The 16526-nt window shown below is 37.5% G+C and overlaps 1 protein-coding gene across 4 annotated transcripts in view; it reads right to left on the reverse strand.

Moving 5' to 3' along the window:
- The window catches only part of PRKN (parkin RBR E3 ubiquitin protein ligase), a 704427-nt gene that overhangs the window by 577506 nt on the left and 110395 nt on the right, over nt 1-16526 (reverse strand). Inside the window, exons 1-2 of one of the 4 annotated variants that reach the window (XM_027634133.1) lie at nt 3927-3982; nt 3456-3619 (exon numbers count right to left, since the gene is read on the reverse strand). In XM_027634133.1, coding sequence (XP_027489934.1) covers nt 3456-3619; nt 3927-3939 — 177 coding nt within the window. In that variant the 5' untranslated portion in view covers nt 3940-3982. Of the gene's footprint in view, nt 1-3455; nt 3620-3697; nt 3716-3926; nt 3983-16526 lie in introns of those variants that run through there. The other 3 variants (XM_027634130.1, XM_027634132.1, XM_027634131.1) reach the window with 3 other exon arrangements.

The following is a 16526-nucleotide window of genomic DNA, read 5'->3' on the forward strand; positions in this document are numbered from 1 at the left end:
ATTGACTCAGAAGCTGTCTCAGTGGAGCACTGCCCTAAAGCTAACAAGTCCTTGTACTAATCATGTTTAGTCTTTCTCTGTTTTAAAGAAATCTCTGTTTCTAGATTTACCTCATAGAGGACACACTGTAATGGTACAAGACTGGGAAATAGAAGACTGTCCCTGTTTTGCTATTGACTATGGACAAACTAAGCTACTGATTCCCATCACATCATTTGTCTGCTTTACTCATTTACACTGTAAGCTCTGCAAGGCAGGAAATCTCTCTTGCAAACTCTTTGCGAAGAGCTTCCTCACACAAAGGGATTTTGAGTTCTTCAAGAAATGGGAAGTCTGTACTAATGTAACGCTGCTGCTATCACCAGTAGTAAATTTCAAATTGTTTGCATTGAGCAAAACTGTGTAATAATACATATTACCTATTTGGCTTTCAGAAGCTTTGCTAACTAATTTTCCCGTTCTTGGAGGCAATGACAATTTTGTAAGCAGTCCCCCCGTGAGGACACTTCAATGTTCCTGATATGCAGATACCTCCTGTTTATTCTGTTGGTGACGCTGTTATGGTTCTGTTCTACTTTCACTATTATTGCTCCAAGAAGATCTCACCACTGTTCTCCCATACTCATGACAGCCTTCTGAAAGGATTTCTATTTTTCGGTCTATATTAATGAATTACTTCCACTCATTCCAAAGTGAACTGTAATCAGTAGGGAACTCTTCATCATTGAAATGTTTAGCACCCTTAAAATTACACCATTTGCTACACTTTTAGGAAGCAGCTTATTGCTCTAATTCCTTCTTATGAGATTCAAATTTGCAGGTTCCATTCTTCATCCAGTCATTACCAATATTTCCTTAACATGGCTCTAATTTTATGACGTGTGCCTTAGTCATTAGCTTAGATACTGATCTCCTCTGTGCACAGTTGAATCGGTGTCTAATCTTCCTCTCTTTTGTCAAGGACAAAATACTTATCTGCAGTACCAAATTAAATGTCTCCCCACATATTTCACTTCTATCCTTCCTACAATATTTTATTGTTGTTCTTGATATCAAATTACTTTTTTAAGATCTCAGCTTGGCACTTTCTTTCTTATAATAACTTCTCTTTAATTTCTGTCCATTCCAAAGCTTCATTTCTTTTTCACAAGTTTCAGCTACCAGGAAAGATTTTTCCTTCTCTCCAAACAGGAAAACAACCACAGCTTTCACATTCTCAGTTATGTTTCGTATCAGCTACCTGAGATACTGAAGTAGCTGTCAAGCCAAATCTAGTTGTTGTGTGAGCTGTGAAACCAGTAAAGTTTGCTATCCTGGAGTATTTCCTATATTCCTGCCCCATACTCATGCAATTATTGCAGCTTTTCCCAGGTCCTCTATAATCTCATTATCTGTAATACCATCAGTTCTCCTTCCTGACCTCTAGTCTTCCACAGTATTTTGGGTAAAAAAAGTTCAAAAGTAAGTTATGAAAAACAGAAGTACCAAATGGTCCTAATAGAAAGTCTGTGTTATCATATAACAAAAAAACTTTAAAGTATCAGTTGAGTACAAACTAATATTATATTTTTCTTGTTCTGATGCAAATCCATAGGTCTAGAAAACAAGCGCTAGTTAATTTGCTCATATGTGATATTAACTCTGAAATTATAGATGCAACATAAATGCCAGCAGTTAGTATTTCACTAGTACCCAAGCTTTATTAGCATTCAGCTTCTTATGCAAAAAAACCAAATAGCCTGCCATAGGAACCCAAACACATCAAATACTCAGCTCATCTTCTTGTGCTGACAAATTTCAAAAATAAATAAATTTACATACACTAATATATGACAGAAAAAAATGCAAACACGGAAGCAAAGTAGAATACACCTAATCAAATATCAAGAATAAAAATGTAGTTGATACACTGCTGATGATATTAATCATTGCAATATTTAAGAAACCTAAACACAGAAGTATGGATTATAACACCTGAAACAGCTTTTGAACTTCCTATCTGCTTTAGAAGGCAAGAGTCAAAGCAATAATGTCTACATCCAGTTTACTAAATAACAGAAAGTCTTGACTACACATGGTAATTCCGACATTCCAATGAAATTAAGCAATCAGCAGGTCTGTATATCTGGAACGCAATTTTTAATTTACCCTGGCAACAGACTGTATGTTGTAGCCCACAACAAACATGGTTGCAAGTGTCAAACTGGGTTGAAAATCTGGGTTTCATGCTGACATAAAATGGTAGTAATACCAACATCTACAGCTTCCCAGGAAAAGCCAAGTGATTCAGAAGCTTCTGACAGAACAACACAGACACCCAAATCTAGCAACTGGCAACTGACAACTTCTACAATGCACATGATTTTTTTATTTTATTCTTACACTCTTGTATATGTGTTTTCACATATAAGTGAAGCACACTGATGTAATACAATACATCTGAAGTATGAGTGCCAATTAATCTGAATATTTCTGCCAGTGAGAGATCTCTTATACAATCACCGGTACTACTACAGATTGCATCTGCAGCTCTTTGATACCACTGCAGAAGGACAGCGATTTCATTAAATCAGTATTTGCACTCAGTTGAAATGCCAGTAGGTTTCCTCAAGTTCCCCAATTGTCTTAAATGTGTGATCTTATGCTAAACCCTGCCTATGGGAGTGAACTGCCAAATGCACATACAGGATAAACAAAAATATTTATAAAGCAACTGCAGCTGCACTGGTGGAGATAGAGAAGAGCAAGTTGAACCTGTCTTTCAATGCTTACTACTGCTCACCACAGATGAACAGCCCTTTGCATTTATTGAAGAGAACAGTTCCCTAACTTTCAGAAGCTGAATTTAAGACACCTACTTACAGCTGCTCTTCTGTGCTCTCTGCTCCTCTTTCAGCTTTACTCGTTTATGAGTTCAGTGGTTTGGAATACACTTCTGTGGGCTTTCTGATCTGGAACCACCCCTCCAGCAGCACACACCTGTGCAGACACAGCAGCACATGGAGCAGCAGCAGCCCTGTAGCTATCCTCCAGGGGTCACAATTGGGTTACAAATTCTATCAAATGTGATGACTGTGCAGCTTGATTTAGAGCAATTTATTCACATCCTTCTTCATTAAGATTCAAATGGAATAAGTAAGATAGAAATTGAACAGACACAGAAATTGTGCATGGTTTGCTTCTGTAGTCAGTAAACATTTATTCACTAGGCACAGCTCTCTCTCTCATGCTCTCTCTCCCATATTCTCTCTCTTTCCCTACCCTTCCTGCTTGCTGTTTTAATGCATAATTAAGAAGGTCAGAATTAATGAAGCAGTGTGGAGTAAAGTTCAAGGAATCCCCAGGCACTATTTATTCTATTAGATCTCAGGCATGAACATCAGATTGGCAGCATTAGAGGCAGAGGCAGTGTAGCTGGCAGCAGTCCAGGAAAGAAGCTACCAAGGGATTCTTACCTGCAGTGTCAAGTCATTGCTGAGCTCCCTCCCTGCAAAAATCACCCGCAGCTGGTCAGCTGGAACTCCCTGTCGCTGGGCAACTGCCTCCTTCAGCTGGAGGATGCTGGCATCCGAACCAACCTCCACCGGGAAGCCATGGCTGGAGTTGAACCTGACAAACACTGAACAAGAGCAAAAGAGCTTTTTAAGTGAGAATTTCTCATGATGTGTTTGTACTAGAGTGACTACGAGAGGCTTACTTTTCAATTTCAGGAAGCATGTACTATTTTCAGAGAAAAGCTATTAATACTCCCTCGTAGCATTTTTAAACTCATCACAGAATAGTTAGTGATCACTAAATAAAAAACATTAGTTTCCCCTTGGCAGTATTAGCAATTACAGAGAACATTTAGAATCGGAAGAAATCCCACTAGACAGCTGCCTAAGTAGCTGCTAACTGGCACAAAAGATTTTCAGTTCAGTCCTAACCTTTGCAGCACATGTGCTTCCTGTACCCCTCGTGCTCCTCCCCAACGCATATATCAAATAAATGCAGGAAACTGAGGTATGCTCTAGAGCCAAAATATATTAAATTATACAAGGGAAAACAATTCCTTGTTACAAGGCAAAGCACAGTCATATAAACTGGTTTCCCACTGATATAATTCTACAAAAGTAATGACGGAGAGAAAATCACATGCTAGAAGACATCAGAATCACAGAATTCTGTGTTTGAGAGTGTTGCATTACAGCACAGTCTTTTCAGAATTCACTAAAATATCTGCAGTACATAATTCCTGTCAGCATCCACCTTCAGTGCAGAAAATCACTACTGCACCAGTCATATCATTTTTAGAGCTGCAGCAACTGGTTTATATATCCAGAGAAGCCCAGTAAACAAACTCATAAGCTTCCTGCCATTCAGCTGGCAGAACTGTTTTTCATAAGGAGTCTGAATGTGCTCACTGAGCCCATGGTCAGGGGAATGACTACACGAACTACGAAACAGAAAAAGCCTCATTACATCCATATCAGTCATGGAGATTGTACGAACAGTAGACACGTCTCCAGTGGAATGCTTCGACCAACACCTTCACAGGCAGGAAGCAAAGGAATTAGCAAAACACAATGCAAAACAAAAAAAACATTTATATCAATTAGATAGTGGGTACCTGTCACCTAAACTGCTTGGGTATTGATTGCAACAACCAGTCTTTTTAAAGATTTATTTCCCATTCCCACTGCAGTGTTTTAGCTGAAGATGTGAATCCTTTGCATTTTTGTTGACTGACAGAAGCATAAGCTCAAAAGTATTTATTCAGTTTAAAGAAATAACTAGTTTTAAAACTGAAAACTGGAATTCTATGCTTTTTCAAACATATAGTCTGCCTGGCAACTCCAAAGGTGTCAAGATACTTTAAGAACATTTGACTATGGCTGAGAATGCTACCACTGTTTTGCTCAGCAGCCAGTGTTGCAGGTATTTGCAACTTCATGTCTTCAGTTCCGATCTGGCTAATCTTTAAGGGATAAGGCCAGATACTAATACCATTTAACACATCCTTTTAAAGTTGTAGATGTCTTTACATTGCTACATGCAAAACACAGATTTCCTTTTTAGTTTTGACATAAAATAGCCAACTCATTTTCTTCCTAAACTAATGAATCACACACACACACAAAAAAAGCTATAACATACAACTTATTATCTGTGGCAAAAGAATGCACATATTTAAACTTAAGATCTTATTGCCTAAGATCTTATCTCCATTCTTCCTACAGACAAAACAAAGAATGTCACCAAAGTTTAACCCAAAGACAGTGTGAAATATGTGAAACTTCTTCTATTTTTAAAAGCCCCTTCCCTACTGAGGTTAGATAAAAAGACCTTTGAAATGTATTTTCCTAAGAATGGGAAAAAAAAAAAGTCTTGTGACAGTGTCTGTGGTGATCAGATCCTTTGACTCAGCACGGGACTTGAGAATACAACTCTTCTCGGGTCAAAAACCTACATCTAGACTATTTCACACTTGAAATTATCATCCTTTGCTTTTCAGTATTAAATTTGTCTCATAAACTGTGATTAATAATTTATTCAGTACAGCTGACCAACTTAGTACCAATTAAAAACAGGAAAACACACAGAAAGGAGAAGGTAGAAATCCAGAGAACATAAAATTCTTGTCCCTCTAGTAAAGTATTGTGGAACTGTTCTGGAAGTCCCTCTGTTACCATACAACTGTGCATCACCTCTCAAGGCACAGGCTGAAGGTAGCTGTTTTCAAGTACTTTTTTTATTTCAATAAATAAAATAAAACCATATAAAACATATTTTTCGGATCCCTGGGACTCTTCCATCTTCAATCATACAAGATATTGTTCTAGTATTTTAATCTTTATATTTAATTAGCTTTAGATGCATTTGTAGACACTTTATAAACTACCAGTGAATATCAGTTGCTGCCCGAATTTCTACAACCTAAATTGTAGAAATGCAACTGCAGGACATACGCAGTGTGAGAAACTAGCAGCAGAACACAAGATAATGGGATGGCACTACACCTTGTTCCACAACTTTTTATTGTTATTTTCTTCTTTTCAGTGTGCCAAGGGAACTGAAAAATGGGAAAGAAGTAAAGCAAAAGACTAAAGCGGAACAAAAACCAGAAAAAGATGAGTTGGGGAGACTCTGAGAGATGAGGTCAGGAGAGGAAAGGAATAGCTCAGAATTGTATTAACTTGTAATTGGTTTGTATTACACAGCCAGTCAGCATGTTAATGAAAGTCCAATCAAAGGGTTAAACAACTTTGTACGAAGTTCTTCGAACTTTGTCTTTCCACAGCAACTTAAGCAGCCTGGAACTGGTACAGTCCCTTTCTTCACAGATCTAAGTTTTGCACTGGAATAGGAGACCTTCCCGTTCAACACCTTTTGCTCCCCAGAGCACTGGAGAGCAGGTTGGTTCAGTCAGCTCCACTTTAATTTCTACCCTACTTCCACTACATCAAGTCCCACTTTGGAGGCTGTCACTGTCACAAAATTCTGGCCAACTGGCTTGCCTAATTTTTTCCTGACATCAATATGTGATAAAATCTCACCATCAATAGAATAACCAGTCCCATAGCAATTCATGTATCCTTTTCATCAATTAGCAAAAATATCCTCAGCTCCCTCCAAGAAAACTCTTTAACAGATGTCATTTCTTCAAAAAGTTGCCAAATTCCAACAAATTGGAGCCAAGTTGAGATAGCAGGATCCTGAGTCTTGATGCCCTTGCACTAAACATCCTGCCAACAACTCCCTTCTTCTTTAAAGAGGGAAATCCAATTACAGAACCTCTGCTGTCTACAGAAGGAGCAAGATAGTGTCTCAGAGACAAATGATTTCACACATTTCAGCCTGTATGGCTGAAAATCAACAGCTTGAACACTACCTCAAGATGAGTGGGTTGTCATTGCAGATATCGATGCACTGGTATGACATTTTCCGGGCAAAATGCCCTGCTGTATATTTTGCACCAAGTCCCGACTGACAGGTATATGCAATGAAGTTAACCATGACTTAATGAGTTACCACTCACTGCTGAGCCATAATAACTGGAAGCATTAGACCTCCTTGATCATTGCATTTGTGAAATAAAATTAATGTACATTAATGTAAGCCAACTTCACAGCCGCAGCAGAAAAAGAGCCTACACAGGCAATAAGTGGCAACTCATTAAGCCAGAGTAATTTGGTTGCTTCTGATCATTTGTAAATTACCTTCACCTAACGAATGATTTTATGATGTAGTCACACATAAAGAGCAAAGTAGTAATCTAACATAAACAATGTCTATAAAACCCCATCCTTGGTGAGGTTATTTCTCTCCTTTAGCAAGGAATAAACTCTCTCCGGGAAAAATCTTTAGTGATAGATAATACCAAATGAATATCATACAAAAATGTTCCTCAATCATTAACTCAAATTTCAAGATTGAGATTTCTGATGGTTTTATTTACTTTTTAAATAAAAGTCAAGATTGGCTTTTATTCAAACTATTGTTCAGGGAAATTGAGACAGAATTCTCCATAAATGCTACATATGTACCCAATGACTGTTTCCTACAAAGTCATGAGCAGCATGGAAAGGGTGAGTAGGGATCGGGCACTCACTTCCATCACAAGATTTAGGAGGTGTCATATCAAATTTATATGAGCTATGTTCAAAAGTGGCAAAAATGCTCTGTTTGCCCACAATACTAGCAGCAGACCTTTCTGGAAAACTCTGCCAGAGAAGTGGGAGATGCACAATGTATAAATTTGGCTCAAGGGGAAAAAAGAAATAGGTAGTTTTAGGCAGCTCAGTAATCTCTCTACTGGAAACAAAAGAATGATATACACTAGTAGGAAATAAATATTTTATGTGTAGGTTTTGAGCTTAGAAAAGCAACATCTTTCAGTCATATGCTGAGCCATAGAGGAACTTATGACTGCAAAGAAGGTAAAAAATAACAGATACCATCACATGTTTTGGTTTTTTTTACTTATTCTTAAGAAAATACATTTTAAAGCTCCTGTCATTTGAGTTAAAGATAGCTGGAAGAACATCAGGGAGCAATATCATCTATGCTTGCCCTATTGTCTTTCTTCAGAAGGGTCTCTCTGCTTATGGTCACTGCTGTAGACAATAATACATGGGGTTTAACAGTCCCTTCTTCTGAACGATTACGGTGCTCTTCTGTAGATGTCCTGGGTTTATATGTCCATACATGTACTCCAACAGAATGTAAGACTGAGTAAATCTAACCGAGTAAAATGCTACCAACTAATCCAAACCAAGAATAGAGGCAAATAAAAAAGACAAGAGTTCAGCTCTAGTCTCTTCTTTGCCTCCAGAGCTGTGCATGCACATGCAGTTGCTTTCTTGTATTGCAGTGAGACAATTTTTAAACTCAGCAATTCTCAGAGTAACCTAATTTTGTTCTAGGAAGTATGCCTCTTAATCCAAGACACACGTTAAATTTGTCCAGTAAATTATTTCCTGTGATTAATTCACTCACTTTTACTATTCTCTTTAAAGTTGGAGGAATGCATTGCTAGCTAACCCAATACTACAATTATGTTGGCATTTCCTTTATAAGTCTCTTAAAAAATGCTATTTTCCTAGCTATTTTTGCCCTGATTTACTGGTTGCTTAAGTCAGCACAAAGCTGCCATGAACTTCCTTGATACAAAATCAACCTAAATTCATTTTTCATTTTAAATAGATGCATACTGCTCTTTAATGTGCTTGGACATGGATAAGAGTCTTTCATTTCCACATATTTCAAGCTCTATGCTACAGCTTTCTGTATTTATAAGAAGTACCACATTTAAAAATAAAATGTATACTCTTGCAGCTGTTAAATTACCCCTGTCCTGTGGAAGAATGGGCCAGTATTTTTGCAAAGACTGCATGAGTTCAATGAAATACGCAAGAGGATCAGAGAATCTCAAGTGGGACTACTGTAATAACTTCAAGGCCATAAAAGGAACCAACAAGGTGAAGACTGCAGTAGGGAAATTCCACTGTTTTAACAGTTATGCTGATTTGCAGCTCCACAGGAAATTTAACATGATTTTCTTATAGTATCTACATTCTGCTAAATATTAGAAAAGTTGTTGGACAGCTGAGATCCAGACAAAGAAATGTATAATAAATACGGCAGCTGTTACACTTAACTAAAGTCATGAAGTTTACTAAATGCTCAGTATAGGACAAAAAAAAAAGTGTAAAAAATTTATAAAATCCACATTATAATATGTATTGAAATGGTATCTATACCATCAGAATGACTACGTAGAAACAGATTAGTTCCACATACAAAAAAAAGAACTCCCAGAGAAAACATATCTACATACTCACCGACTGATATGAAAATCTTTGGTTTCACTTTATTTCTACAAGAGCTACTACAAATAAAAACAAGCCTAAACTCAAAGGAATAAACATCGTTACAGCCTAGGACAGTGGGCTGTACAACTAGTACATGGTTGTATGCTGTATAGCCATGTGCACTGCTTGAAGGGAGAGGATGAAGCCAGCTACTCTGGAGCACAAAATCATAAGGGCTTATTCCCTTGGTGTTTACAGGTCTAATGTCAGCTTTTGAATATTCCGGATTCTTTGCTTTTACTCATCCCATTTGAGGGGATCCCAGTATCATTACAATCATGTCCTGATTTGTTTTAAAATGCACAATGTGCAAACAAAATTGTATTTCTTCACAGAGCACTTCATTTTAGGGTTATATGCTGCAGCACCTTTTTTTCCTTAAGTATCTTTCCAGTTTACCAATTTTACTGATAAATAGTTCTCTACTAGCAGAAAAATAAGATTTGATGTTCTGGGAAAGTCTTGTCCCTGTCCTTCACCTTGGAACGCTAACCTCAACCTACTCCTTTTAAATCGTGAGTACCATCTCTTCTCCCTCAAGTCTTCTCTCCTCACCAGTAAAACTACAGTAGTGGCACAGCAGGCTTAGGAGAACGTTTTTGCTCTACAGAATAGCCTGAAGAGATACTACCAGGGAGGACACTGCAGGCACCACCAGCCCCAGCTGTCCCTGCCTGGCTTTGCTGGGGGCTCCATACTCTGCCCAGGGCGACCAAGGTCACAGCCCCTGCCTCAGCCACAGCTGTTCCATGCCCAAACCTGAAACAATCTGAAAACATCCTCAGCTCCTTACCTTTTAAAAAATGTGTACTGTTCGAAAACATACAGCACTTCTGCAGCAACTTGGAATTTACCCTGACAGGTCCAGCGTAAATTCATTTGCCAAAATTACATCTGCTACAGATGTAATATAAAGATTAGTTAAAGATCCTAAAAATTACCAGAAGCTTTAGTAAAACTATCTTATCTGTTTGCTCCCTGGAAGGAAAATTTAACTCCTTACATCAAAAGAGAACTATAAAATGATGAGTTGCCAAAGAAATTTATAATTGTGTCACAGAAACGCATACTCAGCTTTTCTTCTGAATTAGTTAAAAAAAAAACAAGTTCCTGTAGGTAAGCTTAAAGATTTACCATATATCAAAAGATAATTTTCTCCCTATTGAGTTTTTCAAAACTCTTCTCACCCTTGTTTGGTTTTTTTCCAACATCTACTTTTGCTATCTATCTCACAGCCAAATAGCAAACACCTCTAAGTCCCTGACACAACAAAATACACTACAGCCAATTTTGCCAGGCAAAAACATATGGCCCATAATGACTGCCAAAAATAGTCTGTCATTCCTTCTACAAAACTGTTAGTTAGCTGGAAAAGAGAAACGCCATTTAAAATATCCCAGAGTCACACAAGAATCCTACAGAGTCACTACAGTGTCTGAACACATACACATGGAGAAATTAACTAGGCCTACTTAAAAAATACATAATAGTAATTTACAATCCTCCCTTAGATGTATTAAATGTTTAATTATATATACATATATATGTATGTATAAACCCCTCAACTCAGAATGCTGTTATTTCAGGACAGAGTGAAATCATCATTCACTGAGCAGACTCAGACCTGAGCTTGCTGAGTAACATGAGAGTAGAGGCTCCAGTTCACAAAAATGCTTACTGGGAACATGACTCAAATACTATTGCAAATATGAAAAATTAAAAACTCCAAATCATACTCAAATGCCAAAATACAGTAAGAGGCCTCAAACTGGTAAATGATGTGTATAGTATATCAGCTGAATCGGATGGGATAAAAGTTGTGAAACATTTCAGATACAAGCAACTTTGTTTCTGCAACACTAAGCAAAGCCAAAGCATGTACATATTATAGATATGCACAGCAAATACTGAAGACCATGTGGAGCTATGCTGTGACACAAATCTGCTGAATATGTTTCTTGCCACTTTAACAATTCTCTGCCAATCTGTTTTGCTGGATTTCCTTTACTGTCCAATCTATCAGCACCTTTGAGGCAGATGACATAATGATTTCTCTCTCTGGTAGATCTAGGTCCACAGCTGATATAAAGTTAGATATTTCAAGGCCTGCAGGCTTATAATTTTGAGGTATATATAACTGGAAAGCTAAGAAACAATTGGTTTTGGTTTTTGTTTGTTTTTTTTTTTAATTAAAGACTAAGATAGCTATATAATGTAATTCCATAAATTTTTAAATGGAGGCCTCATAATCTGAGGTTTGATAGAACAAAATATCTCAGATATCAGAATAAGAACACTGTTTATCTAATTAAGGTCATAATTACCCTGGAAGAGCATTTTTAACTGGCACATGTAATGTACTGAAGCCAAATGTTTTCTGGGCATGTATCATTTTATGAATTTCAGATAAAGAAAATTATTCAAAAGATTTGCTAAGTCAAAAGCAAGATACACATAAATTAAAATGTGAAATAACAGCTGAATTGATGATGACAGGATGAATCAGTTCCTTCGTGGTGAAGTGAAAGTTTATTTAAAACAGTTTTTAAGTTAAAATAGCCATTGCATTAGATCAAACTGAATACATTTCCCCCCTGAAACAGAAGCTCAGAATGCAAATCCAAAGAATTCTGAGCAAGGTATGAAGTGAAAATTTCTGAACACGGAGAAGACTAAATCTACGTTTGATTACATATAATTCTCTATACATGGGCTATTTTCTGTCTTACATTATACATGCTGTAGCTTTGTGAGAGGCAGCATCTAACCTTTGTAAATGGGTCACACTGTTACCAAGATGTATCTGCATAGCACAGTTCCACAAATTCTCTTGCAAAAGTTCTGGTTTGCACACTTTACATTCATGGGCGGAAGACAAAAATGCACCATCATTTCTGTGAGGCATGTGAGGTGCACTACAGTTTGAAAGAGAAGAGCTTTTCTGAACTTTGTTTAGTTTTAAAGGCTGATTGTGGTGACTGAGTCTTTTAGCTCCCTAAGAAAATGTGGTAGACCAGTAACAAGTTATTATTTTGGGCTGTGTGCTGTGTTTCCATTGTCCCTGTTGTTAGGAGGAATGATGATAGAAGAGCAACTTGATCTTCTATGGGATTTTCTCATTTTCAAAACATATTTTAAAGCCTGAAAGAACGGGCAGTCTTTTTTGATGAAAAAATTACAAGTTCTTTGTTCTGACTATGAATATTCCTAGAAGAAGATCCATCTCAATGTCACAAACACCTCAATACTTCTCAAGACTTTCTTTCTTTCTGTCTTTCTGACAAAATGCATGCAGCTGCAGCCCGTCACTCCCTGTGCCAGTGCATTTGTCAATTAGCTGGAAGGAAATTGCCCAGTACACAAAGCTGAGCTTATGATCAGACAGGAAATTATGGTCTATTATGCAATTTTATTCTTGTCTGTGATTGACTGCACATCAAACGGCCACTCAGTGGCAGCCACTGACACTTGATAAGGTAAAAATAGTTTTGTAAAACCAGATGGTGGAAGCAAGACACCAGCAGATCAGAGATGCTGAGTCCACTATACTTTACATGAGAAATAAACCAAAAGGATTTAAACACACAGTGGTCCTTTGCAGTATATTAACATTACAAATGGTATGGTGTTTTCAGTAGAGTGGAAATCTGCCAAATTCTGATCACCATTTCCCTTCACACCCTATTTAGAGTGGTACGGGCATCAGCACTTGTAAACAGGTAAATTTTTTCATAGCATATGCTCCATATATGCTCTACCAGCATATGAAATTATGAATATGAATAATTCTGTATGCAAATAACCTCACAGAGCTCAATAAGACTTTTTATATTGTTTTACAATGTTTAGGGAAAAAGTGATTGTGATGTATAATGTCAACATACCCATCTTAGTAACACATTTTTTAACAACTTATGAACCCAACAGTGTCAGCTTAGGCAAGTGATAAATGTGTAAAAAAATAAAATCAAAACAAGGTTTATTTAAATAAAGTCATTAAATGTTTTAAGCCAATCATCCAGTTGAAAACACATCTTTGTAATGGCATGTGGAAGCTCTGAATAGCAACTGAAATTAAAAAATAAATACTGTGGCAAGCTAAAGGGTCAAAAACATTACAGAACTAGGTAATTTGGTCAGATATTTAGAAATGTATTTGGAGGAACTTAGCAGCAAAATTAAATTAGCTTAGGAAGAATGAGAATTCTGAACAAAAATTGCTGTTTTAAACTGTGTATCTCAAGCATTATGTACAAACGTGACAATATTCTTGGAATCCTCATTGTAGAAAAGAGAAGTAAAATATGGACTTATTTATCCTTATAAATTACTATCCTACACCAAAAAAAAAAAAGTGCTTTTCTTTAGGTTCTCCTTCCTCCAAAGAATTAATCATAAATGGTACAGCTGGATCACAACTGAATAGTTAATAATTCTCAAATAAAATAATAATTCTCATTATGGAAGAAGGAAGATACATTAGTAAGAAAAATACATTCATAAGACTTAAAGCCATTATTTATTTGTAACACACATATGGTGGTAATTGCAAAACAGCAATATTTATCATCACATAGATGAAAGCCTTATTTTCTTTCTTGAAAAACTCCAGAAGACATAGCACATGACTTCCAGAGAATTAACATTTATGGGGGGGGGTGTTCTTTAAATTTGCCAAAGACACTGTTATTTAGTTAATAATGCGTCCCATGTAAGATTTTTTCTGCATGATTAATGCAACTGAAACAGCAACAACAATTAACAGTTACACTGTTAGTGAAACTGTTTCCTTGCCATGATAAACAACTTCTGTAAGGATATTGCTTCCAACAAGCAGAGCAACTAAGAACTGTATTAAATCAGATTTAAAAGGGAGTGTTACCTTCCCCAGAATCCAGCTTTCTGAAGCTAGCATTCTTAATGTGCTTTTCACTCCTAAACCTCACTGGCCTAGTAAGAGGCAGGAAGAATTTCTAGAATCCTACAGGTTTCTGGCTTTCACAGGTTGTAGGAGCCTGGACTGCAGGCTAATTCTAGGCAAAACTACTGGATTTGGGCTACTCTGGATATTCAAGAGTAGTGCTCTGGCCTTTTCATGAAAAACTGTTAAACCTTTTCATTGCTATTTTAGCAATAGGATTGACAAAGAAATGGATGCCTTGAAAAACACAAGGGAGCACTAAACACAATCATTTAACAAAGTGATAATCTTTACCTGGAAATGCCAGGAAGACCCAGGAGACTTCAGAAGCCTGAGGAGTGTATCCAGACAACACCAGATAATTACTCTGACTCATAAAAGTTTACTGGAAAAACACAGTAAACAAATTTCAGTGCACAACAGAAAAATGTGAAAGAGAGACAAAGTGAATAATGATGCTAAGAGAGAACATATAGGAAGTAAAAAGAAATAAATCAGAGGATGAAGAAAAGGCTTCTCCAGGAATAGAATCATAGAATCATAGAATGATTTGAGTTGGAAGTGACTTTAAAGATCATCTAGCTCCAATGCCTCTGCTGTGGGCAGGGACCACCTTCCACTAGACCAGGTTCCTCAGAGCCCCATCCAGCCCAGCCTTGAACACATTCAGGGACGGGGCATCCACAGCTTCTCTGGGAAACCTGTTCCAGTGCCTCATCACCCTCACAGTAAAGAATTTCTTCCTAATATCTCATCTAAACCTACTCTCTTTCATACTAAGGCCATTCCCCCTTGTCCTGTAAAAATGCCCTTTTAAAAAGTCCCTCTTTTTTACATGCCCTTGTAAAAAGTCCCTCTCCATCAGTCCTGTAAGCTCCCTTCAGATACTAAAAGGATGCCATCAGACCACTCCAAAGCCACCTTTTCTCCAGGCCAAACAATCCCAAGCCTCTTAACCTTTCCTCATAGGAGAGGTGCTCCATCACTCTGATCATCTTGGTGGTCCTTCTCTGGACTTGCTCCAACAGGTCGATATCCATCCTGTGCTGGGGACCCCAGACTGGATGCAGCATTCCAGGTGGGGTCTCACAGAGTAGAGGGGCAGACTCATCTCCCTCAACCTGCTGCCCACACTGCTTTTGATGCAGCCCAGGACATGATTGCCTTTCTGGGCTGCAAGTGCACATTGCTGGGTGATGTCCAACCTCTCATCCACCAGCACCCCCAAGTCGTTCTTGGCAGAGCTACTCTCGATCTGTTCATCCCCCAGCCTGTACTGATATGGGGGGTTGATCCAACACGTTGAACTTGGCCTTGTTGAACCTCACGAGATTCCCATGGGCCAACTTCTCAAGCTATAGTTCAAAAATATTCAGCACTTTTCTTCAATATGTTCTGCTCTCTTAGAGCTCAGTGCAACTCTTTTGGCCACCTAAATGAACTGTGAGCCTAGAATTCTGCAGCTCAACTGATTCAATAGCTTTTCAAGGGGAAAAAAAAAAGGAATGTTTGCACAGTTTGTAATGCTCCAGAAGAAGAGAACATTTCTTTCTGGTCCCCTGTAGAGGTCTTTTAAGAGAAGCTCATGCCAATATAATACATCCAACTTGGATTCTTCTAATACTGATGGGATAATGGAACTTTCTATTTAGAAAGTGTCGCCCCTTACATTAGTTTTACCTGAAAGAGTAAATTAAATACATATATATTTGCAATGACATAGAAACTCTTCCAAAATACTGAATTAAGCATAGATCTAAAAATTATTCAAAATTCGAAAAAGCAGGCACAATAACTTGGGCAAAAACGAAAAACAGCTTTACACAAGATAATTGAATTTTGCATAACTCTCCTTTAATATATTTATACTGATGTAAACTGAAATTTAATACTGTTATTGCAATGATTTCTTGAAGGTCATAACAAGAAAAGACTCAGAAAACTGCATGAAAAAACGAAAACCAATCTCAATCCTCTTTTGAAGGACACAGCTGCTATGTCTTTAATTACCACACATGCTTTGCTATGTCTTTAATTACCACACTTTGCCAGTGCAAGCTTTGAGAGCACCCAGAAACAGCCAGAGACCAGGAGCAGAACATTACAACTTCTGCTCTCTGGCGACATCAACACAGCCCCCCTGAAAATAGAGGAGCTTACGTGAAACACATTTGAAATGCAGAAATACTGTGCAAAGGTCATCTGGGAGTTCCTTTAGGAGTCACTTGTCATATCTATATTACCTATATTTA

Source organism: Corapipo altera, unplaced genomic scaffold, assembly GCF_003945725.1.
Source record: "Corapipo altera isolate COAL_440 unplaced genomic scaffold, ASM394572v1 2b, whole genome shotgun sequence".
In the NCBI taxonomy this organism is placed as follows: domain Eukaryota; kingdom Metazoa; phylum Chordata; class Aves; order Passeriformes; family Pipridae; genus Corapipo; species Corapipo altera.